Source organism: Rousettus aegyptiacus, unplaced genomic scaffold (genome assembly GCF_014176215.1).
Source record: "Rousettus aegyptiacus isolate mRouAeg1 unplaced genomic scaffold, mRouAeg1.p scaffold_m13_p_7, whole genome shotgun sequence".
Classification (NCBI taxonomy): Eukaryota; Metazoa; Chordata; class Mammalia; order Chiroptera; family Pteropodidae; genus Rousettus; species Rousettus aegyptiacus.
In genome coordinates, this window is record NW_023416310.1 from 68,642,518 (window position 1) to 68,662,882 (window position 20,365).

At 50.7% G+C, this 20,365-nt stretch overlaps 1 protein-coding gene and 1 pseudogene across 10 annotated transcripts in view; both read right to left on the bottom strand.

Moving 5' to 3' along the window:
- The window catches only part of CRACDL (CRACD like), a 99,978-nt gene that overhangs the window by 4,939 nt on the left and 74,674 nt on the right, over positions 1–20,365 (bottom strand). For all 10 annotated transcript variants that reach the window (XM_036224457.1, XM_016143041.2, XM_036224459.1 and 7 more), the window contains 2 exons: positions 18,829–19,050; positions 12,498–14,148 (listed from right to left, as the gene is read on the bottom strand). In XM_036224457.1, the coding sequence (XP_036080350.1) occupies positions 12,498–14,148; positions 18,829–19,050 (1,873 nt within the window). The remainder of the gene's footprint in view (positions 1–12,497; positions 14,149–18,828; positions 19,051–20,365) is intronic.
- LOC118605719 lies at positions 19,933–20,048 on the bottom strand (annotated as a pseudogene).

The following is a 20,365-nucleotide window of genomic DNA, read 5'->3' on the forward strand; positions in this document are numbered from 1 at the left end:
TATGGGTAATAATTGTATTAAACACTCAGGTGAAAAAAATAAACAAATTATTCCTTCAAAAAACTCAAAGTCTAGTGGGGGAGACTGAGTACACATAAATAACCATGATGGAAATTGGAAAATGCTACAATTTACAAAGTACTATGTGGACAGAGGGCTTAACACCAGCAGGAGGGATTTGAGGGTGCCATCTGGGGTTGGGACCTGGAGAAGGACAGAGAACTTAGGCTGAGCGGAGGGACTATGCAGTCCTCCCAGGGGGAGGGGTCAGAGGCAGAGTGGTCTGTGGCCAGCCCAGAAGGGCTGCAGGGCCTTCTCCCTGTGCACATGGAGGGCTGTGAGGTGTTAATCCAGAGCACATCTGGAGGCTGTATGGGGAGTACATCTGAGTGGGGAGGCTATGAGGGAGGCTGTGGCCACAGTCCAGATAGGTGACTAGGGTTTGGACGCCCTGTTCCAGAATCATGGCCCCTGGGGACCATGTCCACAGCCCACATCTCACACTCGAGGCATATCATATCTCTCTTCCAGTTTGCTTGGGGGACTTGCAGTCTTATAAACAAGGCAACGAGGTTCGGCCTGGCAAGACATGGCCGTTTTCTCTCCTTACATCAAGAATGTGCTGGCTGATGTCATTGCAAGTAGAGGAGGGTCGCTCGCTGCACTTCTCCTCATGTGGCAGCAATGTTTCTGGTGTCTGTGTGTGCCCACATGTCTGTCATGGCCAGACTCACAGGAGGGAGTAAGTGCACAGCCGTGCCAGGCTGTGCCAGTGTGGAATAAGGCCACCTACTGCGGAAGCAACACCAAGCACTGGACCAGGCGTACGGCCAAGGTCTTTGACTGACCATTTCTCTCTTTTATGGTTCCTACTTCCTTTCCTTGAGTGGTGGTCTTTCCTTGCATCCCTTACTCTCCTTCCCCACTTCTTCCTTGTCAGGAATGCAAGGGGGCCAAAATGACCCTGATACCCTCCAGACCCTTTCTCAGGGATCGTCCAGGGCTAGCCTCATGGGAAGAGGGTACAGGAGCAATGGATGGGGTTCCACACATCAGGAAGACGGGAGAAAAACCACCCAGCTGTGATTCAGAAAGGCCCTAAAGCCTCAGGTAACCTACAGGTAAGTTCCGGTCCCAGCTGGGCACGGGCTGAGCAGCTGGGTGATGAGTCATTCTACTCAGTGGCAGAAGGCCTAGGTAGCCACTCTGATCTGTACCTCCACACCCCGCTCCTGGTGTCCACTGCGGGGGCCAGGGTTGTGGGGTGTGTACCATACTCCATGAGGGTAGGGCAGAAGGGAGGGAAGACACAGAGGTAATTTTCAGGATAAGGCAGGTTTCAGGGGCCACCCTCTTACACCCTGTTACACCCTGACAGCTCTATAGCAGGAACATTCAGGGTCAAGTTTCCATCATAAAATAACTTCTGAGATTAAACATGTTTAAAAGGTCATTAATTCCAGGATAATATAGATGTGGCATTAGATTAAGAGGTTGAAAACATTTCCTTGTTCTCCTCTTTCTGCCTCAAAATGCAATTTTAACCAAGTCATTTGTATTCGGGAAGGCCTTAAATTAGCCATTGAGAAAATCCTCTTATTAAGCCATTTCTAGAGATACTCAACCCCCCTCTGTGAGAGATGCCTCTTATTGCTTCATTTTGATTTACTGATTGGTGGTGGGTTGTGTGTGTGTGAGCGTGTGTGTGCGCCTATTAAAATTCAACCTTAAGGTACAACTTCTTGCATTCACAAAAACTCCTATAGTGACAGGCAAAGGGGATGAGGATGGGACTCTACAGTGGTCTACACCCCATCTGGCAGGCAGGACACAGCTATGAGTCTAGAAGCTGGCAGTTGTCAAGAATAGGGTCTTCTGAGTGAGAGGCACAAGATGTGCAGTGTCAACTATCGTGGGTTTTTTGCCCTTTGGTTGAGAACATAAAGCAGATATTCTGCCCTAAGCTAACACACAGCAGGGCAGCAGGATTCTTGTGCCTCTTAAAAAATTTGGTATATGTTGCCATTTTCGAAGAGGAAGTATTATGAATCTTTCTCCTTTCATGAAATGACTCTCTTATTTATAAAATTTAGGGGACAGAAAGACACATATAGGAGAAAAAGTCCCCATAGGTCCATGGCCAGCAGTGCTGCATTAATACTTTGGCAAGGTCCTCCAAATCTATTTCTGTCATGCTGTCATCCTAAAAACACATTTCAGCAGCTTATTCCAGCCCCTGAAGACATTCTCAGAGGAAGGAGAGGCCTGAGTGTGCTCTCTGAGATTTCTGACCAAAAGTGGGAGCACCACCCACACTTGTCACAATTAGCTGGTGCCAGAAACGTCCTTGGAGATTCTATAACAGAGACTTTCTGTCTCTGTCTTCCATCCAGGTTTTCTGCCCTGGTTTACACAGAGCCAATGAGGTGTGTAGACAGACACCCAAGGGGATCGTTGGGTTGGGGTTGGAGGCCTCACCCGTGCTGAGCGTTTATGTCATATTTCCTGAATGAAAGTTGTGGGTTCATTTTTTTTAAAGTATTTATTGATCTATTGTCAGTCTCCGTTTACACAGACAGCTCCTGATCAATACATGCTGGCAGAAACTGTAGCCTCTCTTCCTCAGTTCTGTCCAATGCCAGGCCACGTGATGTCACCACAGTACCTGGCAACTTAAGTGCTGACTTTTCACAGAGCGAGCTCCTGTCTGTAAAGATATGTAAACTCATCACCATTCGCTCCTTTATTCATTCAACCAGTAGTCGGTCTTCATTGTTTGTGAATTCTGTATTTGAGAATTTGCCTGCTTGCTAAAATGTCTTTGGAACCCCTAAATCGATAGTCCTGGCCCTTCTTGGTCATTTGCATACATGTGTAGTACAGTCAGGTGATGTTATCTATCAGCTGACGAAAATGTGACCAGAGGCTTGCAGGAACTGCACCCTGTGCTTCTCCAGCAGCAACAGTTCAGTGTCTGGCCATTCAGTGTTTGTGGCAGCATTGCAGAGCATGACTACTGCAAATGATGAGAACCAATGGTACATGTGAGTGTCCCCTAGGCACCAGGCCCCGGGGGTGGACGCTGAGACCACAGGGAGGTACATATTTCTAAGCTAACACACTCTCCAGCGTGCCGCACACAGGCCCTTCTGCAAGAGCAACTGGGAGTAGAGGGGCCCACAGTCCACGTCAAGGAGTGAGCCAGAGCCCTCTGGAAGGGTGCATGGAGGGCCCTGAGCATAGGTCTTGTTCTGTTTTTTTTGATCTGTGTGTTCAGTGTGTGAAAATCCATTGACACACAATCCATCCACACACAATCTATGCCCCTCTCTGCAGGTGTATCATTCTTCATTAAAACAAACAAACAAACAAACAAAACAAAACAAAAAACCAAATTACCCTAAGGGTCTCAAGACTCACCGAGTGCTTGGATGACAATGGGAAGAAGAGTTTAGCTCCCTGGCCATGCAGAGCTGTGTCCATACTGAGGATAGTCAGGGCTGCTGCCAGAGGGCGTGAGGGTGCTCCCAAGGTTGTCTTCCCCTTGATGGCAGACTCCTCCGGTCCCTTTACTTCTCCTGGCCCTCAGATGCACCCTGGGGTCCTGGGCCCCCTTGCCTTTCCTGTTGCTGCCCCTACCTTACCCACCTAGTCTCCTCTTCCTCTCATTCTCTAAAAAGGCTCCCCTGGGTCCATTTCCTCCCCCACATAAGTCCCCACGAATCAGTAGGGGCAGAGAGTCTGCTTCTCTAAACACAGACTCACTTTACAGCTCATGTCTCAGAACCTCTTTCTCAGTCACCAGAGCCAAACCGTCCCCTTCCCCTTCTCTTGATTCTAAAGCAAGTAGGCGCTGCCAGGGTCTCTTCCTCACCCAGCTCCTCTGAAACCCTTCTCTGATCTTCAGTTCTCTCACAGCCTTCAAACCCACATGTCAGTGTTCATATCATAGCAGGTGAGAGCCAGGCCTGTGCCCTCTTCCTCGTGTCATGGACTCTATGAAGCATCTCACTTGCTCAGCCATGCAAGGGACAGTCAGTTTAGGACAATGATAACCTCCAGTGGTTTTATAACTGGCCCTGTCCTGCTGAAGTTGATGGAGTGAGGTTTCTCAGTGTCAGCATTTATCAGGGGCTGATAACAGAGCACATTTCTCAGGGGAGCATGGACAGCCCTTGTTCCAGGGTGAGGGTTTGTGTGGGCCTCCATACTAGAAACTTATGTGGGTCTTTTCCCAAACAAGGTTGGCTTTGTTGTTACAGCACCAACTTTAACTGCTTTAGGGCTCATAGGCAGAATTTGTGAAAAAGCATTTATAAAGAAATCACTGTGTGAATCACATACAGATTTGGACTCATGTGGCTGAAGATCTGGTCACATGAAGGCATGTTTATTGGGGTGCCCACAGGTCGGATGCTTTGACTCATTAATTGATTTCAGGTGCTGAGTCCAGCCCTCAGCCTGTCAGGGCTGGCAGACATCCTGGAGTTGCCCAGCCCAACCTCCAATCTCACAGTGGAGACCCAGGGAGCCAGTGAAAGGCTCAAGGGCATAGAGTTGTGATGGAGGAGCTTGGATTGAAAGTCCATTTGCTCAACCACCACTATCAGTGTGATTAAAACAGCCTCTGGACAGAAGGCAATGACAGAAGTCCATCTCTGAGCACAGAGACGGCAGGTCTCCACTACCTGCCAGGTGAGATAATGGGATCTTATAAGGATGTGGAGGTGGAAAGGCACTGTTATTTGAAAATAACTGTGAGCTACAGTGGACAAAGGAGAAGAGAGAGTAAAACTATTATAGTACATGGCGCCCTTTTATAATTTAACATGTACACGAACACCCCACCTTGGTTTCCATGGGTCTCCAGAAACAGCTGGAATTCTGCAAGAGCTGTCTTGAGTGGCTGCCCGAGAACAAATCATGAGTTTGAGGGATGGCTCTGGCCACAGACATGGATTTCCATCCTCTGTTACACCCCTCTCACGCCCCCTCCCATCCCCCACCCCACTCCTAGATGGACAGGGAAATTTCTCCTGACCAAAGAAATGCTAACAGCTAAGGTTCATCTGGTCCTGACTTTCAGAGCAGTATCATGTTCACAATGACCCACACAACTGTCTTTGTAATGTAAAAACATTTTCCATCCCAATTCGGAGATGGGAAGGGAGTCCCATGGAGCATGGGAACTGCTCAGGGTTACACAGACAACAAGTGACAAAGAGGGCATCAGAGCACATGTTTTCTGATCTCCATCTTAAACCACTACATATCACACACCATTTCATATTGGGGGTGGGACCCCACATCTTTCCTATATGCCACTCCCTCCCCGTTGTCACTCATCATTGAGTGGCAGACATAGTCAACCTCAGGCCTACTGAGGTTTTTGCCTGGAGGCTCCTCTGCTGAAAGACTGTCCTGCACGTTGTAGTATTTAACCTTCTCCCCTGAGATCCTGGCAGTGTCTCTCACTCCGTTTGTCAAGAACCATGGCCAGACAGACCAATAGTGACAGGCGTGGGAGTTGATGTGGCTTTTCTCAGTTTACTCCCCTCATGCCTTTGGGCACTTTCTTCAGCTCTCCCATCTATGAAATAGGACTTCTCTTGGAGACTGAACCGTAAAGTGTCTGATGTGACACTTGACACTAAGTAGTGCTACATACACATTAGCTACGGTTGCAGTATCTACCCACTCACTGAGTGTACACGAGTGGCAAGCAAATCCACAGCAGATGCTGCTTGTGGGAAGCTGGCGTCATGAGGGAGACTGACACATTGACAAGCAGGTCAAAGCATGACAGTGCTCTGACGCTGAGGGCTTTTTTGGGAAAAGTCCAACCCTCACAGGGTCTTGAAGAGATGTGACCTGCTAATGACAGCACTGAGCCAGGGTGTTATCCAGATCAGCATCAGTCAGGAAGACCTTCTGCAATGACACACCACCACTGAGCTCTGGAAATGCAGCCAGTGTGACTGAGGGACTGAATGTTAAAATTTAATTTAAGTTTACAGAGGAGCCAGTGGTTCCATGTTGGAAAGCGCAGTCCTGGGTCCGTGTTGCCCAGAGGGCGGTCTGAGGTCCAGGGGTACCGTCCTCATCCAGACCCACTGCATCAGAATCTCCATTTTAACAAGATTCATAGGCACCTGTAAGTCTGAGAAGCACCACCCTAGAACAAGCATCCTCAGTGCTGGCCACACACTGGAATCACCTGGGCAGCCTCTGGCACTCCCCTTGTTTTGGGCTCACGCTGGATAGATCAGCCAGAACCTGATGCGATGACTCTGATTGGCAGCCAGTATTGGGAGGCACTGATTTGGGTGCTGCTCCAAGCTTCTGGCCCACAGTATCCCCTTTCTGGCTGACACAAAGTGCCTAGAGAACCAGGCTAATAAACATTCCTGGAAGTCACCAGTGCCCCCTGCCTTGTATCTGGTTGCCACCCCCAGGGCTGCCCCTGCTGATGCCCACACAATCCCCATCTCTGGCCTCCCCTCTCAGATTTTCTGGCACCTTTTGTCTTCAGCCCCCCTCAGAAGGGCCCCCGCCTGTGATGTTCATGCACTTATGTCACAAAGACACGGCCTTCCCTCTGCCAACTCCCTTTCTCCCTGCTGCACCCAGCCCTTGGGGAAGTGCACAGAGGGCTTCAGTGCCCACAGGAGGTTCATGGCTGCCTTGAAGAAAGGGCTGACATGCCCTCTGAAGTGACAGCAGTACAGGCGATGGATGGCGGGTGGCACTGCCCATGCACACCTAGGAGGTGGGCTGCACTCTCGCAGGAACCTGAACCCTGGGCCAGCAGGTTCCAGACAAACCAGAGCACAGCTTGACCCCTGTAGTCCCCCTGCCTGAGATGGGAATTGGAGCATTCTCAGTACCTTCCTGGTCACCCTCAGGTCCCAGCAGTCACTGTGGTCACTCCAGGACAGGGCATAGCCTCAGGACTGAGTCAGTGTTAAGTCTCCTGTTCCCTGAGTACAGGGTGTCTGAGCTGGCATGGGGGCTCCTCTCCCTGGGCAAGGTTCCAGGAAGGAGGGGCAGTGGGGAGGACAGGCAGGGCTCTCCTCTGGCACCTGCCACTGTGTCGGTGGGCTCTGTCCCATCTGCTGCACCACAGTCTAAAACCAACTCTGCGGGGTTCTCTTCCACTGCCAGTCCTCTCTGGCTGTGGCTCAGTTTCCTCCCAGCTCCTGCTCCTCCTGCCTTCTCCATGAGTCAGGGTCCTGGGAGCACAGTGGGTGGGTGGCCCCTTGGGATGGAGTCCAGCACAGGCCTCCCAGCTGCAAGGCACACCTGTCCAACTCTCCACGAAGTGTCAGGGAAGAGCCCCTGTGCACTGGATGAAGGAGGGTCCCTGGTCCCACCCTGCTGAGCTGGGGCCTCACAGGACTGCGGCCGTGTCTCTAAGAAAGCCTTTTGCAAACCCCCTTTTTTCCTCTCCCCACTCAGGATCCATGTATGTGCTCAGGGTGCCAGTAGTGATTCATGACCCCCTCCCGCCCCCGCCCCAGTATTCTGCACACACACTCTCCCTGGGGACTAATATCAATGCGCTGGCACCTTTGGCAGAACAAGGACCAGGGGACGCCACTCTCGCAGACTGTCCAATGTGGCCCAGGGGAGGGCAGTTTGGTACATCTCAGGAAAACGGGACTCGACTGTATGAAGCTGTATCACATTTTGGAGTTAAAATGCTTTTGCTGCCCTAAGTATTACTAATAACCTCATTTTACAAAGGAGGAAATTAAAACTCAGAGTTTAAGAAATACACTAGCTCCAAATCCCATAGCCCCTGGCAGGTGGACCTTAGAGTAAAGTGTCTAAACTCAGTGTCTTCCGTCTCATCACTCAGACCCCTCCCTGCCTTGCTTGCTTCCTTCCCAGGTCCCTGTATCTGGTCATGGGAACAAAGCCCAGGTCCCCCCACTGCAGGACAGGATCCCCCAGGCACAGGTACTGAGAGAAAAAACAAACCCCTGTTGTTCTCAGGGTCAAGTTCAAGGGTGAGGTGAAGCATACTCAGAGTGAGAAGGGGTGTGTACAGTGTGCTGAGGGGAGCTGGTGGCAGAGGTGGGGCTGGCGATGTCAGAGCGGGCTAGGCATGGCAGAGGAACTCAGGAAGGCAGAAACACAGACTTAGGCCCAAATTTAAAAACCCTCGAATACCTTACCCTGGAGTTTGCCTTTTATTTTACATATGCAACAAAAAGGCTCTGAGATTTTTTTAACAGAGTTAGAAACTTGGGAAGAGTGGGTGAGATGAGAGAGTTCAGGGGGACGGGCTGCTGGTGTCAGGTTAAAGGCAATGAGGCTGACCTGGGGACAGGGTGGAGGAGGACAAAGACACTTCATATTAAGATGACCAAGACTTGCTGACATTTTCTCATCCATCAGATTAGGGGGAAAAATTTAAATAGACTGACAACACCTGGTATTAATGCCAGCGTGGAGAAATAGTCTCTATCTTGCTCAAAGAAAGAGGTATGAGCTGGCCCCATCTTCATGGAGGGTCATTTGAAGTCAGCTGTCTATTCAATTAAAACTGCACATGCCCTGTGAGCCAGAAAACCCACTGTTAAGCATCACTTCTAGAGAAATGATGGTGTGAATACACAGAGGAGTAATGGACAAGCATGGTCTTCTCTACACCCTGGTCTCCCTGCCCTTGGCCGCCTCCTGGAGTCTGCTGACATGCGCCTTCTGCATTTGGTCCAGGCTTTAAGCGGAGGGACAGTGGAGTGTATTTACTCTGCCTCAGTGAGACGCACAAGTCCCTTTTTACATGTTCTTTAAGCAGTAGGACCACAAGGCGATTTTCCCTATGATTCCTGCCCTTTCAGTTTATCCATAGTAAACTACTGTAATGTCTCTGATACTTCTGGCTGGTGTAGCTGGACAGATAGGGGCACTCAGAAAGACACTGGCCTGGGGTTGGTGAGGTGTCAATAACTTGAATCACAATCATGAGATGTCAAGTTAGGACTGACCACAGAATATTAGGGGTAAGAAGCCATGGACAAGGGAGTCAAGGGAACAGAGACCATCAGGTAACAGGTGAGAATGCATGCCCTGTCCTGTATGAGGATGATAAGGGGACATATGTGGTTTGAGGGGCATGGGGAAGGCAGGGAATGGAAGCCAGAGTGTTGACCACGCTTAACTCAGGAAGTAGCTGTCGGGGGAAGAAAGGTAGGTGTGAACAAAGTTGGTTTTCTTTAAGACTCAAGACAAAGGAGTATATTTTTAGCATGATACCAAAACTATCCCTTTGTATTCTACTCAAATGAATCTGAATACACTGAAATAACTGTGTCATTAGGTAACAGTGTCTTTGAGTTCGTTTTCCCTGACAGTCAAAGACAAGATGGGCATCTGTCCACACTCCCTTCTGACATCCAGTTGCCACCTGCCTCTCAGGGTATAAGCCCCCTGAGAGTGTGGCCCTCTTGCTTTCCCTGACTATTCTTTGGGGCCAGCGCAGAACTGTGCTCGTGGCAGGAATACATGAAATTTGTAGGAAGAATGAATAAGTGAGTCCTAGAGTCCAGAAGAAGGGGGTCGGAGACCTGGGTGTGTCACTGTGTCTGTCACTGGCCCAGTCTGGAAGGAATGAGCTTGGATTGGAGACTGAGGCTGATTATCCATGAGGCTCCAGGTGAGGGTGACAATTTGTCCCGCTACTGTTCAAAATATCCAACACGTGACCATGACTATGTAGAAAATAAATGACACGCACTCACAGAGAAAAGACTCTAAGGAAAGGTCAGCAGGAATAACATCTCTTGAGTGGACTCATAGGTGACTGTCCTTTCTATATACTTTCTGTACTTTACCATTTTTCTACATGAGAATCTCCAACTGCTTTGTTCTAATTCTAATCCTGAGTGCAGGAGGCTGTAACTTAGAAACTAGGCTAGACTGGCGCAATGGAAGGGTGGATAATATACTGCACACATGACAAGTGTAATAACCCAAAGCCATTCACTGGCCAAACGGCATATCAGCAGATTGAGAGGTATTCTGTAATCGATGAGCACAGATGGGGCACTGGGCCTGTAGTACCCACCCCGAGGTGGCCCTGTGAGGCCCAGCTCACTTGGCAAGCAGGCTCTTCTGTTTATTGCAACAAGCAGCCAATCTACCCCACTCTCTCGCTGAAGGGTTTCTCCACACCTCCAAGGATGATTACAGGGTGTGGGGAAGATTAAGGGGAATAAACAGGAGTGCTCCAGATAAGGCAGCTTGAGGCCCGAAGGCAGAACCTCAGGCCCATCTGGGACACCTCACTAACCTCACTTTATGATTCGCAGACCTGGAAGGGGAACAGGAGTGATGGCAGCCCATCTTGAAGCTCTGGGTAAAGTGTCTGCCACCACAAGATAATAAACAGCAAAAATCAGGCCTTTTCTGGAAAATTGAGTGATGCTGTTACTAAAACTTTCATGATCTGTATGTATCATATGAATTGAAATCCCTTCAGCTGCTATAATTTGGGAGCAACGTGGATGACAGCAGAGTAATAATGAATCAAACCGCAGATAGATACAGGGTCTGGGAAAGGTGTAGAGGCTGCTTTGCTGATGGGTCCAGCAGCGCGGACCCCGAGATCAGGCTCTGGTCTGCATGAGGCAGCCCCTAGACCCCACAGCCTGTCTTGGAACTAGTCCCTCAAATATTTTTTCCTCCTCTCTTCACATAAATAAAAACCACTACCCGCGCTCTGTAGTCACCTAGATTCTTTCACTCTGGAATTCACCTGAATCTGTCATTCAACTGTGGCATAGAGGATGTTAATAAACACAGATGGACAAAACAATCCCCTTCTGCTATTTAAGCAAGCTGTTAGTGATAAATACACCATATTTTATAAATCAAAAGATAAAAACAGGTCTTTAACGACACCACATTCCAGGCATCCTACAAAGAACAAAGTCTAACTCTCAGATGTAGGTTGAGGTAGTCATGAATTATTAACGTGCCAAGCACAGCTCTGTGAAGCCTCCTTCCTGGCTCTCACTGGGAACCTGAGTGTCTTGTGTTTAAGTGGTTATGTAGTTACGTTCCAATCATTCCGAGGGGCTCTGAGGGACATTTTCAATTCCAGGTAGGGAAGGTAGAAGGTGCTGATGTCAGGGTTTTACCTGCCCAGAGCAAGCCCCACCCCACTCGTTGTTTCAACCAGCATCTTTGAATCATTCTGCAATGGCTTCAAGGATCTCGCTGGGAACTGGCAAAGAGGACCCTCAGCCTATAGCCTGAACCTCCCCCAGAGCTCCCTCACTGACGGTAGTGGAAGCGGCAGCAAAACATCATGGCCGAGCAGGGCCCCGGATCAGGAAGGCCACAAGTGGGGATATTTTCCTGGCACTACTCCCTAGAACCACCTGCATCTGCCAGGGTCACCTTAGACAAAGCGCTTTGTACACAGCACTTTTACCAACTTCCTAGGAAGGAGACAGAAAGGATTAGAACTTCTCAGAACCTGCCTTCCTGGTGCTTTGTGTGAACTTGTTTCTTCCTCCCAGTGTGCCCCCATCTTGCTTTTAGGGTGTGGGGTCCCTAGGAGAACAACTTTTTGTCCCACAATGCAGTGCTTAAGTGGAGTCCTGGACTTAGAGTAGCCACTTAAAATATCCTGGAAGTTGTCGTTAAATAAAATTTGCCATGGAACACCTCTCCCCAGGGGCCGCGTCACTTGTGCACATGACTCGTTTGGGGAACTTCATTTGTTGCACACTGCTCTCCATTAATGAAAGAAATGACCAGTGAAGGGCTGTCTACCTCCAATGCAAACACCTGTTTGCAACAGTGCTTGTTCTGTTTGAAACACTGTAAATAAAAAGTGACAAATGTCAATGACATAGAAGAGTCATTGGTTTTGTCTCTGCTCATTTCAGAAGACTGTGGTTGCTTTAGAAGATGCCTGCATTCCGCCCTAATCTTAACACTGCTCCCTTTTGGGACAGGATGAGAATGCCCACCCACACATCTGACAAAAACTGTGATTCTAATATATGAGGTGCTTCCTGCGTGACGCTGGGCCACACAATCCTGTTCATTAAACTGGAGGAAATGCTTCCTTTGTGGGGAAAGTCAGGACCTTACGTGGTAGAGGAGCCAAGAAAAGCCAGCAGGTCCCTGGGTCCTGGGCCTTGCAGAATTCCAGAGGCAAACGGTGGAGCAGCATGTGAGGGGCCCACTGAGGCCCATCCCTCCAGAGAATAATACTCTGCCAAAGGAGTGTGGACAATTTTCTGACTTCTCTGAACTGACAACAAATCCTGGTATTTGCGTCCTCATCTCTACTCTCCATCCCCAACTCTTAACCAACCATGAGTAATAATACCTCAAGGAATTCGGACGTTTTCTTCCAATCTCCCTGCAACAAGGTTTTTACCTGAAGTATTTACATAGTTGGTGGCCATTCAGCAGGCTATTCCCATCGATGTGACTCCGTTCATCCCATCCCTTCCCAAACACCCTCTTACCAGTTCCTCTATGGGGCGAACTTCTCTCCTTTCTGGGGTCAAGGGGCAGTGCAGGCTTGTCCAGCTCTCCAGGGCTGACATCTCCGACATCAGGTGATACGGGTAGGGACGGGAGAGTGAAGGTCTGCAGAAGTGGCTTCCTGGGCAGGGGCGGCTTGGACCCCAGCTGCTCTGATGGCCGAGCCCGCCCCTTTCCCTGGCCATTTGGGGACCTGGTCCCCCGAGTAGCAGGGGCCATCCCCATGTGACTCTTGTCCTCCTTTGAGAGCAGAGTCAGGCCTCCCTTTTCCAGCCTGACCTCAGCACTGTATCTCTTGATTCCTTTCACTTCCGGTGAGGACACATCTCTGTGTTTGAGAGAGAGAGATGTGGACCGAAGCTTGATGGGGAAGCGGCTTCTGTCCCCACACGTGGGCAGCTCCTGGGCAGTGGGGCAGGGGTCTCTTGTGGCTGGCGTGGTCGCCACATCCTGGAGGCTCTGGCCTGGCCCAGCCTGGCTCGCCACCATGTCTCCTGTGTTTTGAGAGCTGCATTCAGCTGGTGATGGTGACTCCTGAGGGCCCAATTTTTGGATCTGGGGCTCGGGAGGTGCCCGGAGGTCATCGAGGGTGGCCTCGCTCCTCCAGGCCAGGCTGCTCCTCAGCAGGGGCAACCGGACAGTGGAGGGGACAGCGGCAGGGCCCACGGGGCCAGAGTGCCCCAGATGTTCTCTGTGGCCTGTGTGTGACCATGCCCGGCCCGAGGACACAGAGAACTTCTTCATGCTTCGAGGCTCCCCGCCTCCTCTCCTGATTTTCAGCTCCTGTGCCACCCTCTCAGGTCCCCCTTGCGGAGACTTGGCCAGTTCAGCTCTGGGGGATCCCAGGAGGGTGGCTTCCTTGTCCAGGGCACAGAGGGTGGGCTCCTCTGGAGATGACTCTGAGGCAGGTGGGGTGAGGGACACGCTGAGGCTCCTGCTGGCTGTCTGGGTCTTATGCTTCAAGCAGCTCTTGGGGGCTGAGGGGCTTGGGGCTGGGGCCTCAGAACACTCTGTCCCTGCTCTCTCGAGAGGGAGCACTGCCAGCATCAGCTCCGCCTCCTGCACATTGTGGTCTGGCCTGCCTGGCCCAGAAGGAGCCTCCACGGGGGTAGCAGGGCTGGTCCCAGGAGGTGTCGTGTCTTCCCCAGGGATGTGGGGAGATGATCGACTCTTATCATCTCCAGGAGCACAGACCACCTCTTCAGCTGTGTCCCTGGCTAGGGGATATGTGCTTGTGAGGGACAGCTCCTCTCTTTGGTTTTCGCTGTTGGGATCAGGGGAGCCTTCTGGCACAAATGGGGACTCCAAGCAGGAGGTCGGGCCTGACTTGGGCTCTGCGACCTCTGGGGTGGCTGGGCGGCTGGAGGGATTGTCCCCAAGGGAGCTCTCCCCCTCCTCTTCAGCGCTGTTTCTGAGAGCTGGGCAGTGCTGCAGGCGTGCCCGTCTCGCATGGGTGCCCCCTGGTGGCAGCATGGTAGCCGGTCCCCCAGGTTCAGGGCCTAGGTCCCGAACCCCATCCTGCTGTCCAGCACTGGGCTCATCTTCGGAGCTGACTGCTGGTAATGGCTTCTCATCGTGTTGCTTCTCTTCCAGGGTGCAGGTCAGGTCGCTCAGGGACTCGGACTGTGCCCGCTATGAGAAAGAGAACGGATAGAGAGCATATCCACATCAGGGACTCGGACACCTGCAACCTTCCCATTTTATTCAAGGCTTTACGTGGTTTGAGGGCAGCGGTGTGTCCCTGAAACGAGAGCTTGCGTGGACATTCATAACACAGGTGTCTCTCCCTAATCCCTTCCTTACTGGCCTATTTGGATTCTTGTCTCACAAGCTCAGCGTTCGGCAGAATAGTGGCGGCTAGGCCCTCAAAATAAATGTTGCCTAAGGCTCTTGTGGCTGAGCCACAAAACCAGTGGATGCTGCTCTACAGAGTGATGCAAAGGGAAGGGAACCAACACCAAGTGGGAGCAGGGTCTGCCATACTTTGTGCTCTACCCTCATTACTTCATTTCCTCCTCAATTCAACCCAGTGAGTAAAAGATCACTATCCTTCTTTGTACTTAAAGGACTGGAGCTCAGATAGGTTTACCCTTTGGTCAAGTCCTTGCTTATTAGCTCAGGGGAAAGCTGGTGCTCTGTGACCCTGGGCTACTCCAGAGCCAGCCCCCCGCCCCTACGTCAATGCTCTCTCCTAGGTCTGCACTCTCCTAGCAAGGGCAGACCAATTTGCCTATAAGATGATTCACATCATGCCAAATGGGATCAATAGGAAATTATAGCTTAGAGGATGAAGTCCAAACTTCTTGGCTAAATCTAAAGTCTTATATTCTCTGCTCTGAAACTGTTTCTCCTGTTCCCTATGCAGGTACAGCTGCGCCCCTGCTATCGTTATGTGCCAGGCTCTGGGTCTGAATGGCTGGCAGCCTCCTCTCTACTCCCACCTCCAAGACTGCCTCAAATTCTACTCCAACAGGAAGCCTTGCCTCTTCCTGGAGGCTTATTGTTCTCCCTTCTGTCCGGATGCCCTGTTGGCTTGACCATAAATGCTATACTGCCTTGTGACATTTTCCTTCTGAAATACTTCTGGAGTTTAGACTTAGTCCTCATCCTCCCTCCTGGACACGCAGTCAGTCCCTGCTCTCTTAGGAAGAAAAGGAGATCAAAACAACCACGACTTATCAAAAATGACATGTGAAAACAACCCAAAGGTCAAGGGGTTGAGACTGATCTTTATAAAAAGCCTACATTAGACCTGAAGGGTTATTGAGGCTGCTGCATGAACTCAGCTGTCTCCTCTCCCTTTTAGGGAACACTCTGGGAGAGTTTGCAGCAGATTTTTCTTGTTTGTTGGTGTTATTTTAACATTTTCCAGTCAGTATCTCCTAGCCAACAGAACACAAGTGACCAGGCAGTCTGACCATAGCTAGGCTAACTCCTACCAAGATTCACAATCCTATTCCTCCAGGTATAAAAACAGGAGCGTGTGCAAGATGATTGACACAAAAATTTTGGAAAGCTGCTGGCACAAAAGGCATTACTGGCCTTTAGCTGTTGTGGGAAATCACTGATGTTGAAACTTCTTTAGGATGTGGGTCACGTTTTAAAATGCTTGGAACCCATGGGAAGTCAGCACAGAGCTGAGGAGCAGGCACTTCCTAACTTGAGTCATTGGCAGCTCCGAGGAGGCTCAAGGGAGGGGCCAGGCTGCCAAAGGCTGGCAGGTATAGGGCACAGACTCCAGAGAATGGGCTCGGATGCAAAGCAGGGGCTCTGTAGGGAACGAAGGGGCTTCTGATTCATCCTGGGCTGCTGGCCGGGTGCAGCAGGAAGGATGCATATGTCCACTCTGTCTCCTCCCTGCCCCAATCCCCTGGACCCCTCTCGAGGAAGCAGAAGTGGGGGGCCCAGTGCTCAGCCTGCACCGGAATGGAGACTATCAAGCCTGCCTGCTCATCTACTTCCTCTTGCCAGAGAGAGTCTTGGGGCAGCATCCACGTCTCTGGGCAGAGGACGCTGCTGATGAGTAGTGCCAGGGTGAGGGGAGGCGCCAGTCTGTCTGGGACTCAGGACTGGTCATTGGCAACTCTGCAGCTGTGCGACCCTGGGCCAGTTGTCTAATTGTGCTGTTCCTGGTAAAACAGAGTTAATAATATTATCTGCTCCTGGCACTGCCTGGGTTGGGGTGAGGATCAACTGGTGTGGTGAGGTGCTAGTATAAACACTAATGGGCATTCTGCCCATGTGCTGGAACCACACATACAGGGGCACAACTCTGTGCAGCAGAGTAAAATGCTGAGATAACAACCCGCATTACCTCTCCTGGCCTCAGCTTTGGTGAGGTGGATAGTTCGGCCAAATGCACACTTGAATGTGCTTTTCAAATCCATAGTAAATATTACAGTCTTTATAGCCAAGTAATTTTTTTTTTAACTGCAAGACTGGGTTTTTAAGGTAAGAAAAGCCCTCCATTTTTTTCTTCTAGAGCTCTAAGCGTCAGAGCCTGGATGACGTGAAGGAGAATTTGCCCCACTGAGGACAGAGCTGGAGATGCCTGGCTGGGTCTGGACTGTGGTTCTGCTCAGATGGAGGGAGGGGCTTGGGCAGCAGGAAGAAGAGACCAAAGTGGAGACTTGAGGTGGCTGAGCCTGGCGGTGGGGGTGGGGATGTTGAGAGGGTAGGGGAGGTAGGGTGGGGGGGCGGTGGATGTGAGCAGGTGATAGGGAGGAAACCCCAGGTACTATGCGGGGGTCAGGAAGTAGGGGGAACATGAACCTCACCATCCAGTGAAGCCCAAAGTAGTAGAGAACCCCCACAGAGGTCCAGGGCCAAGAGGGCAGCAGAGGGGCAGCAAGGTGGCTCTTCCCCACCCACAGAGCAGGACTGAGACATCTGAAAGCATCGCGGCCCCCAAGAGGGGCCGGGGCACCAGGGAGGTCCTTATAGTTGGGAGGAGGGACCTCATGGCAAAGGGGGCTATGGACACCGAAGGACAGAGGTCTCCAACTTAGGACCCAACGGTGACACTGGTGACCATGGCTAGACACCTCTGCCCAGTCAGAAAAATACAGATACCACCAAAAACTTAACATACCCATGCTGCTTTCTACCAAGAAGGGAAAGGAAAGGAGGAAGGGAAATATGGAAGTGACAGTTTAAATCAAGGAAACACTATTTACCCGAATTGACGAAATCAGGTTTCCTGTCATTTTAAAAATATGGCTCAAGAGCTAAGTCAAGTTCGAAAGTGGAAAAGAGGAGTACAGTTCTGTCCAGGGGCCACAAGGAAGGGACACTACACTTCCCCCTGGAGCAGGGGCCTGGCTTCCCTCTGCCACCAAGTCCTGGCTTGGCTGTGGCTGGTTATGCAGGCTTCTGCCATGGCAAAAGACTTCCCCATGGGAACAAATCCCGGACTCGAGGGCCAGAGGGAGCTGGCTTGTCCCTGTCCTGTGGTTCCATGCAGCAGGAACACAGATAGGTGAGAGTTACAGGGCCATGCCAAATCACCACAGCTCAGGACCTTTAAGTGTAAGTGTGCAGGGTGAGTGAGCATTTGCAGATGTACCCTGGTCCCAGCTTTGCACAAGGGCACATTAGGCTGAAGGTAACCACAAGCTCGCTTCTTTCTCCAGCATCAGTCTGCTCAAAAGTCAGCCTTTTAAAACTCATGCCACGCCTTCTGGCATAAGCTGCAAAAACACTTCCCACATTCCCAAAGGAAAACCCAGTCTCGGGGAGACCCTGGCACCCTGAGAAGGCCCGGGCCACTGTTTCCAGCTGATGCACCTAGTTTGTCCTGGGTCCTTCATCAACACCCATAATCTTATCTTCAAGGAAGCAAGGTGGGCCTTCCAGAGAATGCTGGCATGTGAGCATCTCTTTCTCAGCACTGTTGTGCTCTCTGGCAAGGTTGGCCCACTCCCTGCCTCTAAGCTCCTTCAGGGATCACATACTGTAGATGCCACCAGGCAGGGCAGAAGGCACCAACTGCATGGAGACCTCTAACCCCTGGTACCTTGAGGCCAAAGTACTCCACCAGCAAGTTCTCGGTTCCCAGGACCCAGAGCTGATGACCACCCCAGGCAGAAAAGAGAAGTGTGTCCTTACAGGGGAAAGGTACCCTGATGTTAAGCAGGCCCTTCCCCAAGGCAGCTCTCCATTCTAGTGGTTCAGCTTCTTCTTCTGTCACTTGCTCACTCATTCATTCATTCATTCATTCATCATACAACAAATGTTTACTGAGTGTCATCAGCTCTGTGGCCAGCCTTGTTCCAAGGGCTGGAAGTACAGCTGGGACAAAGTCTCAGAGAAGGCTGGCAGTAAACAAATGAGCACATACATTCCGAAGCTCATATCTGTATGTGGCCAGTGCTAGGAAGGAAGTGAACATGGTGGTGAAGAGGTGGTTTAGGTAAGCCTCTGAGGGGAGAGGCCCTCTGATGTCAAGAGAATAGCACCTTGAGCAGGACATATAGCAGGTACAAGGCCTGAGGTTGGGGGCAGCTTGGGGAGCTCAAGATGCAGGAAGGAGGATAAAGTGTGTTAAGTGAGAGTAAGAGGAAGTCTAGAGGCAGATAGGGCCTGGAGTGTGGGCTTCACACTGAATGCAGCGGGAAGGCAAGTCTAACAGCTCAGAGCAGAATGAATGAATGAATGAGCAAATGAATGAATGAATGAATGGAGTGTTTAAGCAGGAGGGAGACATATCTGATTTATGTTGAAAAGACAACCCCAGCTCCTATGGCAGGTGATGGGGCCTTGGTGTTTTCTCAGAGGGGCAAGTGGCTGGAAGTGGAAGGGAAGCCCCATTACCGAAGACATCCGCCTCATTTTGCTTGACCGCTGATTGCGGGGCTTAACCAGGAGCTTGTGCTTAGCTGCAGAGTTGTCCAGGCATGAAGAGAATTCTGGGGGATAACTGAAATCGGCCACGGGCACCATGCTGCTGTCCACGTTGATGACGGGCATGTTGTTCAGGTGGCTGGAAGACAGCTGGTCTGGAGATGGTGGCCGTGAAGAGGAAACTAAAGAGACCTTCAGGAGACAAGAAGCAAACACAGCAAGTGCTGAGTCTCGAGATGGGGCAGCCAGCATTTCAGCTCCTTCCTTTCACTGTATTCCTAAGGGGACATGTTTCACATTTGACTCTCAACAGGGAGGGTCTGGAGGAGAATGGCTAGGGGGCTTAAGTGTTGGGCCGACCCTTGGAGAACCTGTGTCCCAGGCACCCCAAGCAGGACAACTGCCTGCTCCCTCCCACAGCTCTTCAGACAAGAGCTGGTTTCTCTGGTGACACAGGCCAGCCTGCATTCTACAAGGGCAGGTGGGCTTGGTCCTGTCTCTGGAAGCTGAGAGGGTGGCCCAGCGGCATGACTTATAGGCAGGGGCATAAAATGTGCTGAGCGAGCCCACTGCTCAGCAGTCTGTCATCAATTCTAGGAGGGTTCTGTACCTTCAGGCACTCATTCCCTTGGAGAAATGTGGCTTTAAGTTACCATCTGTGAAGTTACAATATTTCAGTAGTTGATATCTCAGCAGAGAGTGACTAACAGCCAAGGGCTAAGGTGTTGCCAGGGAGGAAGGAGATTCTGGTCGTCATGGCAACACCCTAAGACTCCTCCCTGCCCACTGAACTAGGCAGTCTCCTCCACCGAGAGAGGTCTAAGTGGGTGTTCTGCAAGGACATTTGTCAGCATAAAGTGGCAGTGGGGGCACCCACTGTGCCCCATGAGCAAACTCAGCATGGAAGAGGTGCGAGGTGCAGAGAGAACCTGGGAGCTGCTGGCTTTAGTCACAGCCCTGCCACTTACACACCAACCAACCAACTTTCCACTCTAGCATGGTGCTTGATATTAGTATCAGCTTTACGTAGTATCGCTTATTTTCCAATTTTTTTTTGTTACTTATTATTATTTATGCCTACAGCACCTGGTCTTCCTATGTGGTCTCCCATCCAAGTACTAACCAGGCCCGACCCTGCTCAGCTTCTGAGGTCAGATATTGGGCTTGTTCAGGGTGGAATGGCCATAGACCATGGACCATGAATCCACCGGAGTGCGATGCAAACCCAGGACTTTCTGCGTATAAAGTAGAAGTGCTAACTGCTACACTATGGAACCACATCTTCAATTTTATTTTTACTGTAGTAAAACACACATAAAATTTGCTATTTTAATGATTTAAATGTATAGTTCAGTGGTAGTAAAGGCATTCATATTACTGTAGCTATCCATCCATCTCCAGAACTTTCCCTCTTGTAAAACTGGGACTCTGTCCCCACTAAACATGAACTTCCCACTAGCCCAGCCCCTGGTACCCACCCATTCTACTTTCTGTCTCTACAAATTTG